The 19,662-nt window shown below is 33.9% G+C and overlaps 3 protein-coding genes across 3 annotated transcripts; 1 reads left to right on the plus strand and 2 right to left on the minus strand.

Moving 5' to 3' along the window:
* The first annotated feature begins 5,462 nt into the window (after positions 1-5,462).
* DCAF12 (DDB1 and CUL4 associated factor 12-like protein) lies at positions 5,463-15,952 on the plus strand. The gene is made up of 11 exons (XM_089707036.1): positions 5,463-5,828; positions 6,401-6,557; positions 8,559-8,711; positions 9,475-9,596; positions 9,849-9,948; positions 11,226-11,379; positions 11,773-11,930; positions 12,244-12,400; positions 12,987-13,084; positions 13,595-13,820; positions 14,024-15,952. Exons 1-10 carry the CDS (start codon positions 5,731-5,733, stop codon positions 13,745-13,747), a joined length of 1,350 nt encoding a protein of 449 aa, XP_089563162.1. The 5' UTR covers positions 5,463-5,730; the 3' UTR covers positions 13,748-13,820; positions 14,024-15,952.
* Positions 15,953-16,241: 289 nt separating this feature from the next.
* LOC149479711 (uncharacterized) lies at positions 16,242-18,726 on the minus strand. The gene is made up of 4 exons (XM_089707033.1): positions 18,169-18,726; positions 17,578-17,764; positions 16,916-17,123; positions 16,242-16,392 (listed from the first exon to the last, which is right to left on the minus strand). Exons 1-4 carry the CDS (start codon positions 18,724-18,726, stop codon positions 16,323-16,325), a joined length of 1,023 nt encoding a protein of 340 aa, XP_089563159.1. The 3' UTR covers positions 16,242-16,322.
* Positions 18,727-18,762: 36 nt separating this feature from the next.
* On the minus strand, positions 18,763-19,440 carry Tbca (Tubulin binding cofactor A). The gene is made up of 2 exons (XM_089707035.1): positions 19,165-19,440; positions 18,763-18,903 (listed from the first exon to the last, which is right to left on the minus strand). The coding sequence occupies exons 1-2, from the start codon at positions 19,371-19,373 to the stop codon at positions 18,774-18,776; spliced, it is 339 nt and encodes a 112-aa protein (XP_089563161.1). The 5' UTR covers positions 19,374-19,440; the 3' UTR covers positions 18,763-18,773.
* Positions 19,441-19,662: the final 222 nt, after the last annotated feature.

The raw sequence follows: 19,662 nt of genomic DNA on the forward strand, positions 1-19,662 counted from the left end.
GCTCATCGCAGAGTAAAGTAATATTATCCACAAAGCAAATGGATAACTTCCGAGAGCCGTCGTTGTGTAGCTGCTGTATGTCACAGTAGCTACAGCTACTACGAAGTTTGGAAAATATTTCCTATTTCCACACATTGTGGCTTCAAATTGATAATACTGCAAATAATGGTTACCTATATAATAGCAATGTTTTAAAATTTAAATGACTTTACTGTGACTGATTTTTATCATAATTTATTCATAGTCCATTGAAAAGTTACATTTGGGGTTGCGTTTTTTAGAGGACGCTATTTTATTTTTTTGATGTGTAGGGGGGGTCAGTGTGAAGCCATCTTGAAAAGAGCGGTTGATATGGTTTTTACGATATAACTCTTAAACTATTTATCTGATAAAAAAACATTGTTAGCATTATTTGTTGAAAATTAAATTCTCTACAACTTTAGGCTGGTTCACTTCACACTTTGATTAGTGCGAGTGCAGGTGATTAGTGCGAGTGCAGGTGTGTAGTGCGAGTAGTGTCCAATTCAACTGCGAGTGCAGGTGATTAGTGCTAGTGCAGGTGAGTAGTGCGAGTAGTGTCCAATTCGCGACGCTACACACTACGCTAAACACTAAACACTAAACACTCTTGTCCAGACGTGTTTAGGCAGGCACACTGCGAGTGAGGGGGAAGGGAGGGCGCGTGGGACGTGGCTACTCGCAGTCCACTCGCAAAAAAATAGAACACGCTTCTATTCACTTACTACACAGCCTACAGCTAAACACTTGCACTAAACAGTCGCTGTCTACACGTAGTCACTAATCACCTGCACTAATCACCTGCACTCGCACTAATCAAAGTGTGAACCAGCGATTTAGTCCAGTAATTTTTTGTCGTAGAACTATAAATAAAAAAATTATAAGCGAAAATGTTCAGAAATTAGAGCTATTTATATTTTTCGATAATTTATTTTTTATCATTTTACGAAGAAATTATATCAGACCATTTTTGTAGAGTAGTTTTGTTTGTTTTTCGAGGAACAACTTTTATTTACACAAACTTGGTAATAGCTTCACACTGACCAAAAAATAAAATTACGTCCTCTAAAAAGCGCAAGATTAGGCCTAAAAAATATAACATTTCAATGGACTATTAGGTAAAAATTGAAATAATATCACTAAAAAGTTCACGCATTTACTATTCATTTATTCTAATAATTTTAAGATTCACAGTGGCTCAAGATATTACGATAACATGTTGTTCAAAGCAAATTTTTAAGGCGCTTTAGTAACGACTTATTACTTTACAATAAATTACAATTTCATACAAATACTAAAGCATATAAGTCATAGCAATTACTCGCCCTGTGTGCCTAATCACATAAGAGCCTCAATCAACATCTCTAGTCAATTTCAAGGGTTAATTTGCTAGACTAGGCTTAGAACTAGATATTTCAGAGCAAATATCACTGCTCTTTCATATAAATCAACACTATTCAGTGGATTGCTTCCATATTTAATGTCTTTTGGGATACCTAATTGGATCGCAAATACTAAGATTGTAAACCTAGTACGATGATGATGTACCCAAAAGGGGTCGTTATTATTTCTTTTTAATGTATTTATTCTAACGGAATTGAATAGAATTAAAATAGTGAATAAAAAAAAATTGTGCGTGTACTTGTGTACACACGTAAGAAGTGAAAGTTCTTTATGACCTTATTTTTCAAAAAATAATTTACTATATATGCAATTTTACAGAAATACGTCGAATCAAGATGGCGGGTAACGGAAAAATGTCACGCGTAACGATAAAATGTTACACTAAATTAATTTTTTCCAACCCCGATAAAGAAGTTTCACTTCAATAAATTGAATATTTTTCTCTTAATCTGTCAATTTTTAACGAAAAATACCACACGTTTGGATGAAATTTTAATGATTTTTTTTTCATAAAATTTTTACGAACAAAAGCTTTCAAGTTAGTAAAAGTTAACAATGAAAGATGTTGAAAGTTACTGTCTGTGATTTTTAAAGTCGAAACCGAGGGTAAAGCTAGTTCACTATTCCATAATTTAAATAGGTAGGTAATTAAAATTTATCAAATTATATTTCTACAAAATGCTGTTCCTACTAATTATTACAAACCGCACGCATAATGGACATTGATTTTTGCAAGTTAATTAACCATACCGTAGATGTAATTAAATTGATGTGGTTTCTAGTTTAAATAGACAACTCTATCGAGAGTTATTAATATATTTGTTTACAACTAGCTGACCCGACGAGTGTAATTTTGCTAGGGCACCATTATTACGTAGGGGTAGATAATTCTAACTATAATAGGTAACTAAGTAGGTACCGATTATAAACAAAAAAAAATCATAAAAATCGGACAAGACGTAAATTTATAAAGATAGAAAAAACTCGATCATGAGGCGGGATCTTTATAAATTTATAAAGCATTTCATTTGAATGATATAAAATTAAAAAAAAAATATCAAATTCGTCAGACGGAAAAACAGAAGACGGTTTTTTACACGCTTTATATTAGCTTCACCTGTATGTTTGTTTGTTTGTAACCGACTTCTTTGGGCGCGATTTTGACCCACTTTAAACGGCCAGATTTCGTTCAATCTTTGTAGATTTATTGTGGACCGATGACAATACACTAATTTGATAAAATTTTCTATTTTTAAGTTCGGTTTTCTATAAAAAGCGTGTTTTTTTTTAGTTTTATTAAACTATTATTATTTATTTCGGTAAATTTTTGGATTCAAACTATACATAAACATAACAAACAGCTTTAAAAGCTTAGCTCTATCCGACTAATGCTCTAGTACAAAAACCTAAACATTTCATATACAGGCCACTTTAAGTATACAGCTTCCAAAGAAATCTATTAGAACCATTATGAAAGATTAAGCAGTGTTATAAACATGCCCGGGCTCTCCCGGGCTACGTCTTTAAGGATGCCGGGAAAAATGCACTTCTCAAGTTAAATTTACATAATCTTGAAGCAAGATGAATGCACAATCTCGGAGTTAGCTTGCATAGTTGGATACTATACACATTTGTTTGAGTTTAATTAAGCAATGGAATTTTTATTTATGTGATATATATTTTGTGAGAGTAGGGCCGATTTTGGAAAGCCTTGTGCTAGCACAGTACCTATTACAATATATGCTAGTGTTTATTATCATAAAGAAAATTGCAAATTCAAATTCAAATTGTCTTTATTTGCCGAACGTAGTTACAAAGCTGAGGTACAAATAATAAAAATACTTTTAAATTTGTGTACAACTATTCGGGAGGTACAATTGAATAAACATAGGTACACACAATAGACGGTAAACTAGTAGGAACAGTTAAAGGAAGAGAAAGATCTCATATTTTTCAAAATCTTAAGATATCAAAGACTTTCAGAAACTTTCAAATACACTTACTTCACTTTAATGTGCAAACAGTATCTTCAACGTTATAATGGTATAAATTCAATGCATTTTCAATTGAACTATTGCAGAGAACGTTCCAGAAATACTTTGTTGTATTCACATTCGATATACTAAATACGTCTTAATCGTAATAAATGCGCCGTGCTTAAACCCATTTTTTTTCCATCATTGAAATTGCAAAACAACGGACATAAGATCATTGGATGTTTGTCATTTCCTTATCTACACTATTAAAAACCATTTGCTGTAATTTTAACAGCAACAAATAATAGATAATATCACATGGTAAGGACCAATTAACAAAAGATAATCCTAACCGACTTAAAAAAAGCTATAAAATATATCGCAATTGCATCGATATTCAAATTCACAATTTGAATATAAATCTAAATTGAACAACGCACGGGAACCGTTCAATTTGACTGAAACAATACATTCTCACTCACTCAGACTTGTTGCTTGAATGTCTGACAAAAATGAATCGAGATTTTTTTAGTGATTTAAGTTTTTAGATTATCCTGGTTTGACAGAAGTTAAATAAAAACATTTCCCATGTCAAGCCTATGTCACTCTGAAAATGTAATGTAGATCGGTACTTACTTTATTTTAAAAATAAGTCTGAACTGAAAAAAAATAGTACCGCTCTTTAGCATAATATAATCATTAAGACATATATTTTACTTAAAAAACAATCCTTTTTCCCGTTAATTATTATATTACAATTACGACACGTCGTAATTCTACTCATAAATAACTTCAGTAACAAGCTATTATACCCAGTGTTTCCAACAAAGGAACTGTAATAATGGAAACAGACTGAAGCGTTTATTTGACGCCGAGACGACCCAAATTTCCTCTTTCTTCGGCGCAATTAATTTTTGTCTTCTAATGCTTGGGCTTAGGCAATTGAAATGTACGAAAAAGTAATTCTTATGGTGGTTTCATTTGCTTTAGTAGGATTTTTTGTTTCGTGTATTATATTATTATCGTAAAGTGTACCTACGTAAAATTTAACATTAAACAAATTCAATATTCCTACACTTGTACTTGTATACGTAGTATATTATTATTAGTCTGTGCTTGTATCTTATTTATAAAAATAAATCGCAAAATGTGTTGGTAAGCGCATAACTCGAGAACGGCTGAACCGATTTCGATAATTCTTTTTTTATTAATATATTCCTTGAAGTACGAGGATGGTTCTTATGTAGAGAAAACGTAAACATGTACCACAGACGAAGCCGGGGCGGACCGCTAGTTTGAAATAAAATTAAGTAATCATAATTATTAGGGTAGATAGTAGTTGGCTATAATATGAAATGCGTTGTAAAGTTTTTGTCTTTTTTAAGATAAAAATATATTAAATTAGCAAAAAAACTGAAGCCTGAAAGTAACATCTCAAAAAAAAATATATTAATTAACTACTTACCAATAATTTTGGCATCATTCCCGTATTCGGCCTAGGTAAGTAGGTATATTGAGAAAGCCCTTATCATCCATGCTTCTAAAAACCCGTTCGGCCTGCGCCCGCCGGCCGCGGGCCGCCTCCCGAGCTTCACAAATATCTTATTGACAAACTTGTCGCAAAACTATAATAAACTAATATGCTAAGCTAATATGTATTTCAATTTTAATTTTTAATTTTATACAGCGCGCGCAGAATGTAGCGACATCTTGTAAAATTACTTAAAAATGAAAATTATAATATTACCATTATTCAAGCATAGATGGCGCTATATCTATTTCGACAATAAGTATTTAGAGCAACTTTAACTTGTCCTAATGCTCGGTCCTAATGATATTCACAGATTAAACAATTCACTATTATTAACTAATTTTCTTAATTTAATTTTCATAATATATTATATTTTGCATTGAACTATATTTTAAAGACCGGTTTTACCGGTTTGCAAATGACATAGCTGTACTTTTTTTCAATGTTTAGACATTATTGACAAATTGAGTTAACTTGACAATTTATATTCCGTCACCGTCATCTCCGTATATTCAATGTACTCTGTGGTCATCTCATTAACTTTTGAAGCTCAATAAATCAGGGCTCAGTATTATAATTTAACATTTTGTACTCGTTAAATATCCATCGATATGTGTTATCAATAGCGCGGACTGGTTTGGGAAAGTGCAACGTGTTAAAATTGTAGAACTCGATCGCAATAATGAAACATGTCGTCGCAACCTCACTATGGATCCATGTACAACAGAACAAAAAGAAAGTGACGAGTTGATCGTGTGTAAACTTAGTGTATTTTAGTTTATTTTTTAGTGTTATTTAAAAATGGCGCAGACGGTGAGACGTGCCATCGAGGGGAGATATCCCTCTTGTTACATACCTAGCAGAATTAAGGAGAGAAGAGCGAAGGCAAGGGCATTGAGGTAATTAAATGTAAATAAAGAAACACTCGAGATCAATGACACGAATACGTGACCTCATATTTTTGTTACCAAACTTATCTTTGTTATAAAGATTCATTTGACCTATTTTAATTGCAAACTTTATAGTGCCAAAAGTGTTTATTGGTTTATTTACTAACTTATGTAAACTTCTGCATACAACTTTATGATCGTATTTTAGTTGTTGTATAACATAATGAGAAGGCTTTACTATTTATATACAAATAAATTAGGAAAGCTGATTAACTGTTGCCATGGTATTGGATTATTTATCTAAGGTAAACTAGCGAAATACAAATAAGATAAGAGAAAAATAGGCAGAATAGATTACATAAAAAGTCAATAATGCTTACAAAGTCTCTAATTTTGTTGATTAGAAATGCTATATTGGTAATTGGTATGTATGTTTAATAAATAAAACTAACATTATAAATACCTATATAAAAAGATTTTAAGTTTGATATTTTAGAAGTAGTTATAGGACTTTTTAAATTTTAATTATTAAATAATCACTTAAATCAAACCTATCTATACATCGCTACTATTTGTTGTAGATTAGAGCAGCAACGAAAGCCTGAAAAGCCGGAAGACTTTGTTTGTTACTCAGATAGCGATAGTGAGGAAGAGACACCAGCTCAGCAGCACAGGATCCTATCCACGTCCTATAACTTTGTGGACTATGTTCGCTCCAGGGAAATACAGGCTCCCGAGGTATGATATACATCTTAATATATATAAATCTTGTGTCACAATGTTTGTCCTCAATGGACTCCTAAACCACTTAACCGATTATAATAAAATTCGCACACCATGTGCAGTTCGATCCAACTTGAGAGATAGGATAGGTTTTATCCCGGAAATCCCACGGGAAAGGGAACTATGCGGGGTTTTCTCTGAAAACGCGGGCAAAGCCGCGGGCGGAAAGCTAGTAAACTATAAAGACATCATCATACATGGAAAATTGCAAAAAAATATGAACTAAAGGCATTCTATTTAACCATACACAGTCATAAGCTTGTTCTATACAAGAAAGAATGCATACTATGCTTGTGTGAAACAAAAACAGGTACAAAAACATTTATGCGTCTTTAATGCCTTGATAGAATTTGAGAATATTTTTGTATTATGCTAATGGCATATTTATACGTAAATTGTTGCATCTTTCTTTGGCTAGATTGAATAAATTCAAATAAAATGGATTTTCAAGTTTCAAGTAACTTTATTTTCGCACTAAATTCTATTGTAAAAATGATATAGTGATATCAAATTGAAGTGCAAAATTGTGTATGTAATAATAATATTGTTATCAATTCCCAAAGTTATCAAAAATCAATATCAAGATGACCTTTGGAAAACTTTGACTTTGTCATGCCCTATCAACATTTGTGAAGTACTAATGATTATTATTAATAACTAGCGGTCCGCCCCGGCTTCGCCCGTGGTACATGTTTACGTTTTCTCTACATAAGAACCATCCTCGTACTTCCAGGAATATAATAAAAAAAGAATTATCGAAATCGGTTCAGCCGTTCTCGAGTTATGCGCTTACCAACACATTTTGCGATTCATTTTTATATATAAGAAGAAGAAGAAGAAGAAGATTAAATAAATTAATAATCTTATATATAAAATTCTCGTGTCACAATGTTAGTCTGCATACTCCTCCGAAACGGGTGGACCGATTCTCATGAAATTTTCTGTGCATATCGGGTAAGTCTGAGAATCGGCCAACATCTATTTTTCATATGTACCACGGGCGAAGCCGGGGCGGACCGCTAGTTTATTATATAATTGTTTTTAAAAATAAGTTTAACAGGCTATGCTTGTTAAACATGTTTACTAATTCCCATCTATACGAATATTATAAAGCTGAAGAGTTTGTTTGTTTGAACGCGCTAATCTCAGGTACTACTGGTCCGATTTGAAAACTTCTTTTGGTGTTAGATAGCCCATTCATCGAGGAAGGCAATAGGCTATATTATATCATCACGCTAAGACCAACAGGAGCCGAACAATGCGGGTTAAACCGCAGGGCGCAGCTAGTATGAAATATACATTCCTAAGTATGTGAGGATGGATGTGTATGTATGTTTGTTACTCTTTCACGCAAATACTACTGAAACGATTACTATGAAATTTAGCACACATATAGAGAGTAAGTAACTTGGATTAACACAGGATAGGTTTTATCCCGGAAAACCTACGGGAACGGGAGCTATGCGGGTTTTTCTTTGAAAACGCGGGCGAAGCCGCGGGTGGAAAGCTAGTACACAGAAAATAACCATGTGCTTCCTATATGATATTGTAGACTTATATAGAGGAAAAAATATAGTTAAACAAACTTTATAATCCGGTATAGTGTAGTGGCTTAAGTAGTATCATGCATACTTGGTATGTGTCAATCACAATATTTATATTTTTTGTGGAAAGATAAATGTTGGTATTGAATTTCCTCCCAAACTTATTCTTTTCGTGAATGATGAAGCATAATGTAATTGAAAGAACAGTATACAGGCCAACTACAAATTATTTAAACCTTCATTCAACACATATTAGTTGAACTCTGTCTAAACATGCAAACAATGTTTGAAGAATATTCTATTTACAAATTTAATTTTCCGTTCGTACAGAGAATTAAATTTTCAAATCAAAGTTGCTATTCACTTATTATAAAATACAGGTTTCATTTTAAACTATCATTCACTTTTTCAGCCTCGTTCCGTGGACCCATCATACGCGACACGGCACATGCTCACGCACGACATGTACCGCGAGACCCCCGTCAACCTGGGTAACATGAACAAGGTGTTCTGTTCCCAGTGGCTCTCCGACAGACAGATTGTGTTCGGCACTAAGTGTAATAAGGTAAGTCTTATGTAAAGGGGTTGGATGATATACAATATTGATTACATGTATACGCCACACGGCACATGCTCACGCACGACATGTACCGCGAGACCCCCGTCAACCTGGGTAACATGAACAAGGTGTTCTGTTCCCAGTGGCTCTCCGACAGACAGATTGTGTTCGGCACTAAGTGTAATAAGGTGAGTGCATTTGAGTGCAGTTTTATGTCCATAATAATTGTTTTCAGGAAATCATTTGCACATGTGGACTACTGAGTAATGATTTACAGATTTTTCCCTTCTGTGTTAGTATAAAGATCTATCTTATTTCGCTTTTCTTGTTTGTTCTATAATTCCTTCTGTAAGTTGTTAAAATGTATGACATAAATTATTTGAGTAACACAACATTGTTCATATTATAAAAGATGATATTATTATAAAATACTTTTCAGACAACAGACTTTGCTTTAAGATATTCTGACAATAACGGCATACATTTAACAAGGACATTTTTTTTCTCTGAATAATATTAAATAGACTAGATAACAATATTAGTGTGGAAACATGATAATCAAAATAACAAATTATTATAATTTAACTAGCTAAAACCCAATAAATTATATACTAAAACCTTCCTCTTGAATCACTATCTATTAAAAAAAACCGCATCTAAATCCGTTGCGTAGTTTTAAAGATTTAAGCATACAAAGTGACATAGGGACAGAGAAAGCGACTATGTTTTATACTATGTAGTGATTTATGTTTATTTATTACTTGTACAGTTAATGGTATACGACGTGCGCTCCCGTTCGCTGGACGCGATCCCGACGCTGCGGTCGCGCGCGCCGTGGCCGGGCGCCGAGCACCAGACGGGCATACATGCGTTGCAAATCAACCCGTCGAGGTAAGGCTGTTGACACGCGAGGCGGTTTTTGGGCGTTTTTTTTTTGGTGATAGGAATTGTTAGTAGTAAATGCTTTTATATTGGTTTTCTTTCTCTTATTTATATGATTTTAGCAATGAAGCGAACGTAGTAGAATTAGCATATTTAAAATTTTTGTTGTTGACAAAATATAAAAATATAATTTTTGTTTAAATTACTAGGTAATACCTTTTTTTTACAATTTAGTTAAGTATGACATTGCCTATTTTTCAGAACACTATTAGCAACAGGCGCACGTAATTCTTGCGAGTTGGCTATCTACCGTCTGCCAACACTAGACCCTGTGTGTGTGGGTGAAGCGCATAAAGACTGGGTAAGTCAATAATACATATTATTCAATTTATAAAAACAGGATAGTTCTTTGATATCATTATTTTTTTGTAAAATTAGTATGATATGAACAGAGGTAGTAGGAGAAATTACTTCACAGGTATTTTCTGTAGAAACTACTATTCAAAGCGGTGGTTTTGTCCCTTAATTACGACGATTCTAAAATACCAAACCAATTCGAAATAATTAAATGCATTTTAGAGTTGTAATAAATTGTCAATGCGATATTTAATATTCTATATTTATCAATTAGTTTCATTTTTTTTGAATAACAATTCATTTATAAGTAATATAAATCAGGAATACCAATGGTCCAAAATGATGTCCTTGTGGAACTCCAAACACCAATTCGTTGTAGGATCGTGTATAAAGCCTAGAAACCGGTGTCTTTAGATAATAATTAGGGCAGAAATAATGTAACTGTCACTGTCTTGTACATAATATCGCGTGTGAAAATTCTGCCCGAATCAAATTTTAGTGCTTAATGGGTAATGTTACCCATGTCAAAGGCCTGACATGTTTGATTCATCTGAATTATATTTATTGATATTTTAAACTTAAGAATTTGTTAGCTAGAACGAGCTTAGCTCTAAAATAACTCGAATAATAAGTAATGAAAAATTATTTTTGAGCTGAATATATGATTATTTGTTGCGCTTCTCAATATGAGCAGAGCAGCAAAATAAAATGTTGCACAAATGGAAAAAAAAAAATAATTTTGTGAGCAAACGTGGATGGGGGATCGCTAATCTATACTAATATTATAAAGCTGAAGAGGTTTGTTTGAACGCGCTAATCTCGGGAACCGACCGGGAACCGATTTTAAAATTCTTTCGGTGTTAGATAGCCCAATCATCGAGGAAGGCTATAGGGCATAGGCTATATAACATAGGAACTAAGGAGTAACCAACAGGAGCGGAGTCGGTAAAACCGCGTAGCACAGCTAGTGCAGAAATATTTATATCGTCCCATTGAGTTACTATGTTACTACGTACTAGAGAGGCCATCGCTACTACTCTTTTTCTAACACGAGTCAGAGTCAATCGTCTCAAACTATTTTTTTTTGTTACATTGATAAGTTTATTCATATTTTTATAATAAGATAAACAATATTTATTTGTTACATTGATTGGTTTTAATTTATAAGTAATAATAGGCGGAATATTTGCAAATTGTATGACTCACTAGCCGCCCCGCCGCGCTTGTCGCACAGATTTTGTTGGTGTCCTCTCTATAATAATAGCTCAATGTATCGTCCAGATCCTGGACATGTGCTGGCTAGACGACGAGTTCGTAGTGACCGGGTCGCGTGACTCGCGTCTTGCACTGTGGCGCGCGCCGCCCGACGAGCCGGCGCCGCTCGCGCCGCTGCACCGCTACATCGCGCCGCACGCCGCACGCGACTGCCGCGCCGGTACGTGCACACACAGACATACATACACACACATACAAACACATATAACCACAGAATGTTTAACCACACATGTTTGTTTGCAAACCAGGGCCGCGATCACACGCATGCACATTACCCGCATTTCCACCCTACTCACACATATACGTGTTGTTTATACACGCAAACAACCACAAACACTTCTACTTCCACCCAACACGGACATTGTACATGAAAACATAACACACACGTATTATTAAACCTTCTTTAATAAATTAAATTCAATTTAACAGTGTTCCAACAACAAAAACCCAAACACAACACAACTAAACCCAAAAATATAAAAATTGTAGCAGCTTAATAAAACACGAAATTCACAAAATCATTACTGTAATTCACAAAAAATATTAACCCCAGGTCAAAAAGTCCGCGCACTAACATTCAACAAGCGATGGCGCGAAATCGCAGCGCTCACTCTCAACGGCTACATACACGTGTTCAACGCGGCGACGTTCCGACAGACGCTGTCAAGGAAGCTGCCGTCGTGCCAGGATCTAGTGTGTTTGGCTACACAGGTAAGTTGATATACACAAAACATGGGTTTTTTTTTTGTTAACGTCAATTATTTTTCAAATGAAAGTTGGCAATGTTTAAAAAAAATTTTGTGACAAAAAAAGAACGATTTTGTCGGATTTTTTTATAATTTAAGACTATGTTTGCATGAAAACAATTCTTTTATTTAAGATTTATCTGTTCGTATAGGATAAAATATATCTACATACATACATGATATCAGTAGTGATTTACCTTTCGCATTTTCAGCACTTCAATTTAACTTGAGGTATCTGAAACCGAAATCCTAACCTAAATTTTTTTTTTTAATTACAGGAAAGCGGTATCTACGCGATCGGCTGCAAATCCTACACTCTATTATTAGACTGTCGCACTTTACAATCAGTTAAGAAGATCACATCGAGATACAATGGATGCGGCATCCGATCGGCCACGTTTAGAGGCGATATGCTCACCATTGGCACGGGTTTGGGTAAGTAACAGACTAGTTATTAAACTTATTGGTTAATCATAATAAAAAATAATTACGCAAAAAATAAAAATTTGACAATAACCTAAATTGAACGACAGTACGTCGTAAGATTATTTTTAAATTACTCACACCTGCCCCCCTAGTCAAGTGGCTTTCTGTTAGCGTAGCGTTCAATAGAATAGACTACGAATGTATGAGATTGACGTAGGCTGTAGATAAACGTATCTACAGGTTACGTCAATCTCATACATTCGTAGTCTATTCTATTGAACGCTACGCTAACAGAAAGCCACTTGACTAGGGGGGCTGGTCGATTAATTTTATTCATATTTGTCAAAAAATATCCCAGTGGCGTTGTATAAAAATTCATTAAAATTTTCACCATATCCCGTAACAATAAGGTTCAAAGTCTATTGTCGCTTATTTAAAAACTCTGCCAAATACACGCGTAGGCAGAGTTTTGCTGTCGGACAATTTTTAATAAAACAACTAAGGTAAAAAGACGCGTTTTTAATGGATATGTAACTTATGCATTGTTCCAAGTGTTTATTTCGCATCCTTTAAACTAAAGAAATGTATTTTTCAGGCTTGTTAATGTTCTACGACCTAAGGGCGGGCAAATATCTAGAGAGCAACATTCATTCGTCAAAAACAGTCACACTTAGAGCTTCCAGAGGATATGTGGTAGGTATTTTTTATTTTAATTATAACAATTTTTTAACGACTTCAAAAAGAAGGAGGAGGTTATTTTGTGCAGAGATGTTGCTACAATCGAACATTCTCACATATTAATAAAATAAAAAGAAAATGTAGCTCAAGTGTTTATAAAAGATTTTCAATTCAATGGGATGATGCTGAAATCATATCTTTTTTTTTTGTTAATTTTTGTAATTTTTATAGTGAAAAAAGTCGCGGGCGTCGGCTATCATATAAATTCGCCACTGCCAATTATTATTTTATGTCACTATATTAAGGCGAAGCCCCTGCTCAATCATGATTGAAATTTTATTATTAAGGTGAAGCTCGCAGGTTCGAATCCCGCATCCCTGCTGCTAATGATTTTTTTTTTATAAATTAAAAAAAATAAGTAAATTAAGGCGAAGCACGCGGGTTTGAATCCCGCTTGTCAAGTATCAATTTTTTTTTTAATTTTACCAAAAAAATCTGCCACCAATACAACATAAAACGCGCCAGTTCCCCGACGAGGAGGCGGAGGGGTTCAACCAGGTGAAGTACGTGCCGGCGATATACACGCACTGCTACGACGACAGCGGCACGCGCATCTTCACCGCCGGCGGCCCGCTGCCCGCGCCGCTCGTCGGCAACTACGCGGGCATCTGGCAGTAGAGAGGGGGGACAACTATGCGGGCATCTGGCAGTAGAGGGGGGAGCAACTACGCGGGCATCTGGCAGTAGGGGGGTTCTATAAGTCAAGAGGCAGAGGGGGGAAGCTGGGGATGGGGAGGTCGCACGTTGGGAAATATACGGCTTCTGGCAGTGTGAAGAGTGGGAGGGGGAAGCATACAGAAGAGCGGGAGGAAGCTCACGCAAACGGAACCTGGCAGTAGGGAACGAGAGGGGAATACAGTCATCCCCTACGGATGACTGTATGGAAGATAAAAGGGGGGCGATTAGTTGTGTGATAAAAGTGGGCTCATGTTTTGGGAAGGGGGATAGGCAACAGTTTGTGTAAGAAAAGAGGGCAGGAGATCTTCTAGCTGATTGTGTAAGAAAAGAGAGTCGAACGGTAGCTGATATTTCTTGTATTGGCTGGCTTGATCATACGCAAGAAGGGCTTGTCGCAATAACATGATGATAAATATCTAAATAAAAATTAAAAAGATAATCAAATATTATGCTATTAGATTTTATGAAAATGGTTTTAATATAATATGGATTGCTTGGAGATTTTGTATTAAATGTTCTGACAAAATTATAGATTTAAGCGATTTTAAAGGTAACGAATGCAATATTAAATGCCTTTAATATTATGTACCTATAGAATTTTTATATGGTATTTAAGTAATGTATATTAATCAGCAAACAGCAGTTGCCTCTCCCCTCTTTTTCGCAGTTTTACCCAATGGATGTAATAGTATCGCCTATTATAAATAATATTTTATGTTAAACAAAATTGAGACCTTTTTTTACTTTGTGACATGCCATTACATTTCCCTGAAGAAATTAAAAAACGTAAGATTAGCTGACTGAACATCATGTGATTTTTCGTTGCTCAAATAACTATGTTTTATTTTTATTTGTTTTAATGACTATGTGATCAAATAGTAAAAATGTAAAGATTTTAAAACACTATGATATTTGTGTTTAAATAATATTTTAAGTTATTTTTTTATTATTGTTATTTGAGCAATGAAATCACTCCTTAGAAGATTTCTAAATAGGTAGTGATGAATTTATGTATTCTATTATTTTATTTCTGTAAAACTATTAATTTCCGGTATTTTTATAAATTGATTTTGAAATAAATACAATGCAATATATGAAAAAAAATTAAAATGTTATGATAATTGCACTTGTCATTTTTTAGCGTTTACAAAAACAGCGAAAATGCGAAATGCGCATCAAGTGATCATATTCTTCGTAACTTTAAAATTAATTAAGTCCAATTTAAAAACAGTTCTATCATTGAGTGATTATTATTGCAGATTATTCCATGCAGTTTAGAAATTTCAATCGTAAACGATTAATTTATTTATGAAGTTTACCGCTATTTTGTGATCTGTGACATTGGCCTTACGTCAAAAATTTGGGAGGGAAAATTACGAAGTTTTATTATTAAAGGCTAATGATTGGCAAATTATTTACCTAAGAATTCTAATGTTTATAATATTATAAGATTGATGGATACGTTATGATAACATAAATGTGAGTGAAATACTTAGCAAATAGCATCGTGGAACAGCCTACAAACTAAAGCAAGGCAAGTATGTATCCAGGTTTAAAAAAATCGATCTGTGCATTAAAATAGGCATGTAGGTAAGTAAATCATGTAGTTTATAGTCTGTTCTACGTTGTTGTTTGGTATGAAGCCGTATTACCTCAATTTGATGTAATGTAGGTTTTATTCTTAGGATTGATTAAAAGTTTGAAATGGCCGTGTTTAAATTTGTCGTGTTTCGGGAGCAACCTTGAAATTATATCATTTTAGCTTTGAAACCATATATTTACTGTGAAAGAAATTGATAACTAATATTCTCAAAAACTCGATTGAAAGAATGTTTAAGTTATCGTAATAAGAAAAATATTCTTGTAGGTATGTCGCTCAAAACGCTAAAATTTAATTATTATTATTGAAAACAATCTATATCTTATTGAGCTGCGATAATATTGTAATATGTTCATTCTAAGAACTTTATACAAGATTAGTTTTAAATACCACTTACCGAGTAATTTTGGCGCGCTGTCAGGTAAAACCATAGACCATAGGTTATAAATGTATGCAATGTAATTTAATGTAATGGAGATGCGTTTGGTGTGTTTTTACAAGTAATTTTCTTAAAAAAAAGGATGATTAAAAGACTTGGATACACAGTATATTGTTTTTCTTATAAATTTAAGGATATCTATCACTACATAGTATAAAACAAAGTCGCTTTCTCTGTCCCTATGTCCCTTTGTATGCTTAAATCTTTAAAACTACGCAACGGATTTTGATGCGGTTTTTTTAATAGATAGTGATTCAAGAGGAAGGTTTTAGTATATAATTTATTAGGTTTTAGACAAAGCGGGTGAAGCCGCGGGCGGTAAGCTAGTATAAAATAAAGTTATAATCGACATTTTTTTCCTGTCATAGTATGGGATGTCTAAATAAAACAACAGATTCTATCAAATTATTTATTAGGAAGCGATATAAATGCAAAAAATATCAAATGTATTGAAAAGCTGTAAATACAATCCAAACTTATATGTTGACAACCCATCCAGGTGGAAGCGGAGTGCCTTCACTATCAATGTATTGATCCCATTGGGACCTGAAACAATAAAAATTCTCTATTAGATTAAGAAAAAAAAGTACTGACATGAAGTTATCTATTATAAATTTTATATTTTTATGTAATTTTTTGTTGATAATTATTGGATTTTTAGTTATAGATGATATTGTTTACACAGCAATATTCATAGACTGACTCAAAAAAATAATTATTGAGAAAATTTCCTATAAATTTTTTTATTCAATGTATAATACATACATAGTTTATATCTGTACCTTTACTAGAACTTTTTATGCAATAAAACAACAAGTACATGAATAGGTACATGAATATTTCACATAATATTATATAACACTAGCTGCGCTCCGTGGTTTCACCCACGTGGCTCCGCTTCAGTTGGTCTTAGTGTGATGATATATAACCAATAGCCTTCCTCGATAAATGGGCTATCCAACGCCGAAATAATTTTTCAAATCGGACCAGTAGTTCTTAAGATTAGCAGGTACAAACAAACTCTTCGGCTTTGTAATATTAAGTACAGATAATTAAAAAAAATACCAACCTGACGGAAACAAACTTGTCATTATCTCCTTTAAAATCAACTTGTGGGTTTGTCCCACCAAAGAGCACCTGCCTCCAATCATCCAAAACAGTGTCTATTTGTATGGCATCTTCCACTGGCTTTGCTTCTTTGGTCAGCTGAGTGCGCAAATTGGTTTCCTCTTTATCATACATTTCTAGCCTTTGTGCCCATAGGGTTTTTAACTTTTCTGTAAGATAAGATAACCTTATCTTATTATATATAAATCTCGTGTCACAATGTTTGTCCTCAATGGATTCCTAAACCACTTAACTGATTATAATAAAATTCGTACACCATGTGCAGTTCGATCCAACTTGAGAGATAAGATAGGTTTTATTCCGGAAATCCCACAGGAAAGGGAACTATGCGGGGTTTTCTCAGGATAGTTTAAACATGTAGGTACCACGGGCGAAGCCGGGGTGGACCACTAGTATTGCAATAAAAAACAAATTATTTTTAAATGTGAATGAATAGTATTAAAAATTAGTTTACAATGAAATGCAAGTTAAAAAATTGCCAATTAGATTTGAAACTTATTTTTTTTTTTATTGAAACACCATGTTTTGTTAATTTACAGTATAAACATTTCATGTTATGCTACACCCCAAAATATACATGAAGAACCAAAAATAAAAACTTACCAATATTTTTTTGGAAGGCATCAGTTTCATTATCAGATATATTTTGACCCCTGCCTTTGGCTGTGTTCTGTCTTGCTTGCCGCAACTTTAAAAGAGCATCCAATTTGGCTAAACACTTTTTGGTGTCATTCTTCTTTCTGATAACATCCTTGAGTACTGTATCCGCCTCTAATTTAGCTTGTTCTTCCTGTGGACAATTTAAAACGATTGCACAATCAACCAAATAACATACTTATATAATACTAGCTGCTCTGCGCGGTTTCACCCCCATGGCTCCACTCCTGTTGGTCGTAGCGTGATGATATATAGCCTAAAGCCTTCCTCGATAAATGAGCTATCTAACACTGAAAGAATTTTTCAAATCGGACCAGTAGTTCCCGAGATTAGCGCGTTCAAACAAACAAACTCTTCAGCTTTATAATATTAGTATAGACAACAGTTAAATAGTAAATAATATCTTAGGACTTTAAAGTTGAAAAAAACCATCACAGAAAAGCTTAAAATCGTCATTTTATAAGTCAACCTGTAACTTGATAATAACAAGAACTTGTTATCACAGTAAATAGCTCACAAAAATCATAGCTACTTTACCTTGAGTAAATCATCCTTTATCTTTTGCAGATCTTCATCAATCTTTCTAGATCTTTCCTCAATTTCTTTTATTCTTTCTATCTTTTCCAGTTTCCTTTCATCTCGCAATCTTTTCATACGCAACCGTTTAGCGGATCTCTTTGCCAGGGATTTCCTTGCTAACTCCATGTATGGACTATCAAATTGTGTAATTATTCCATTGATTATAGCCTTTTTCTCCATAACAGTGTACATTATAGACTTCCATTCTTCTTCTGTGTATTTATCAACATTTTCTGATAAGTCCTTGTGTTTCTCTTGTATTTCTTTCAATTGCAACATTAATGTTGTTAGTTTTTCTTTCAATTGCCCAATATTTATATCTTTTGGCTTAGTTTGCTGTGATGATTTTATATGGCGTTCAAATTTCTTAACAAATTCTTGATCAGTCAATTGAGGTGTTAAAGAAAAAGGGGTGACAGGAGGGGGTGGAGGAGTAGGTAGTGGGTTTGGATATTGATTTTGGAATGTAGAATTGCTTCCGTGATAAACATTATAAAAGTTTCGATTATTAGCCATGATTGTTAAAATAATTATAATACTATAAGAAAAATTAAAAGCTAGCTTTAGGTTGATTCAGGCAGCTGGCTTTCAGCGTCTTTGAGCACCTGCTCAGCTAATTGGTAATCTTCGTTTTCTTTTAGGTCCTGCTCTGATTCCAGGATTGATTTCAGGTCTGTATATGCTTTCATAAGTCTGGAAAATACGATGATTATTAAATTAATTTTACTTACATCAGACGAATTAAAATCTTTTCAAGTATGCTTAAACAGTTTAATCACACTGCGACCGCCTATCACAAAAGAATCATGCAACTAATATGTTGACCGCAAAACATAACCTTAGCACACATGTGAAAAGAAAGTCATTTTTAATTGTAATTACGTAAAGTCTACGTTCAAAATGTGTTTCAAAATCAGCCCCATCGAGAGAAATGTTAGTAAAATAAATACGTACCGTCTCTGACAGTCAGGGACCATCATAAGAGACTCCTGAAGAACTTCCTCCTGCTTCCGAATATTATGTTCGTCCTGACCCTCGTCTTTTATTCTTTGTACCCTATTCCTTTGCTGCTCGGCCTCCTTTTCGTAAACTACTTTTTCCTTAGCAATGCGTTTTACAACGCCAGTCTTAATTTTTATTTGTCTAATGCGGGGATCTGCCATTGTTGCTCACGCTCGTTTTTGTTTTTTTCCAAATATGACAGTGTCATGAATCATGATTCATGTTCAATGAATCACCACCACCTTCAAAGTTCAAATTCGGTTTGACTTTGACATAACTACGTATTTGTACATTGCAAATCTTTTGCAAATCATACCCAAAAAATATATTCAATGTAGGTATGTATGCAAAAGTATTTTTGAATGAATAGGTAAACACGTGTAACTTTTTATCTTTTGCACAAAATTTAGCGTCATGTGAGATTTTTTTTAACTATATTGATTATTTTTC

This window comes from Colias philodice, chromosome 19 (assembly GCF_061535455.1).
Source record: "Colias philodice isolate Cphi_HAF_F1 chromosome 19, ilColPhil1 Martin Lab GWU primary, whole genome shotgun sequence".
Lineage (NCBI taxonomy): Eukaryota > Metazoa > Arthropoda > Insecta > Lepidoptera > Pieridae > Colias > Colias philodice.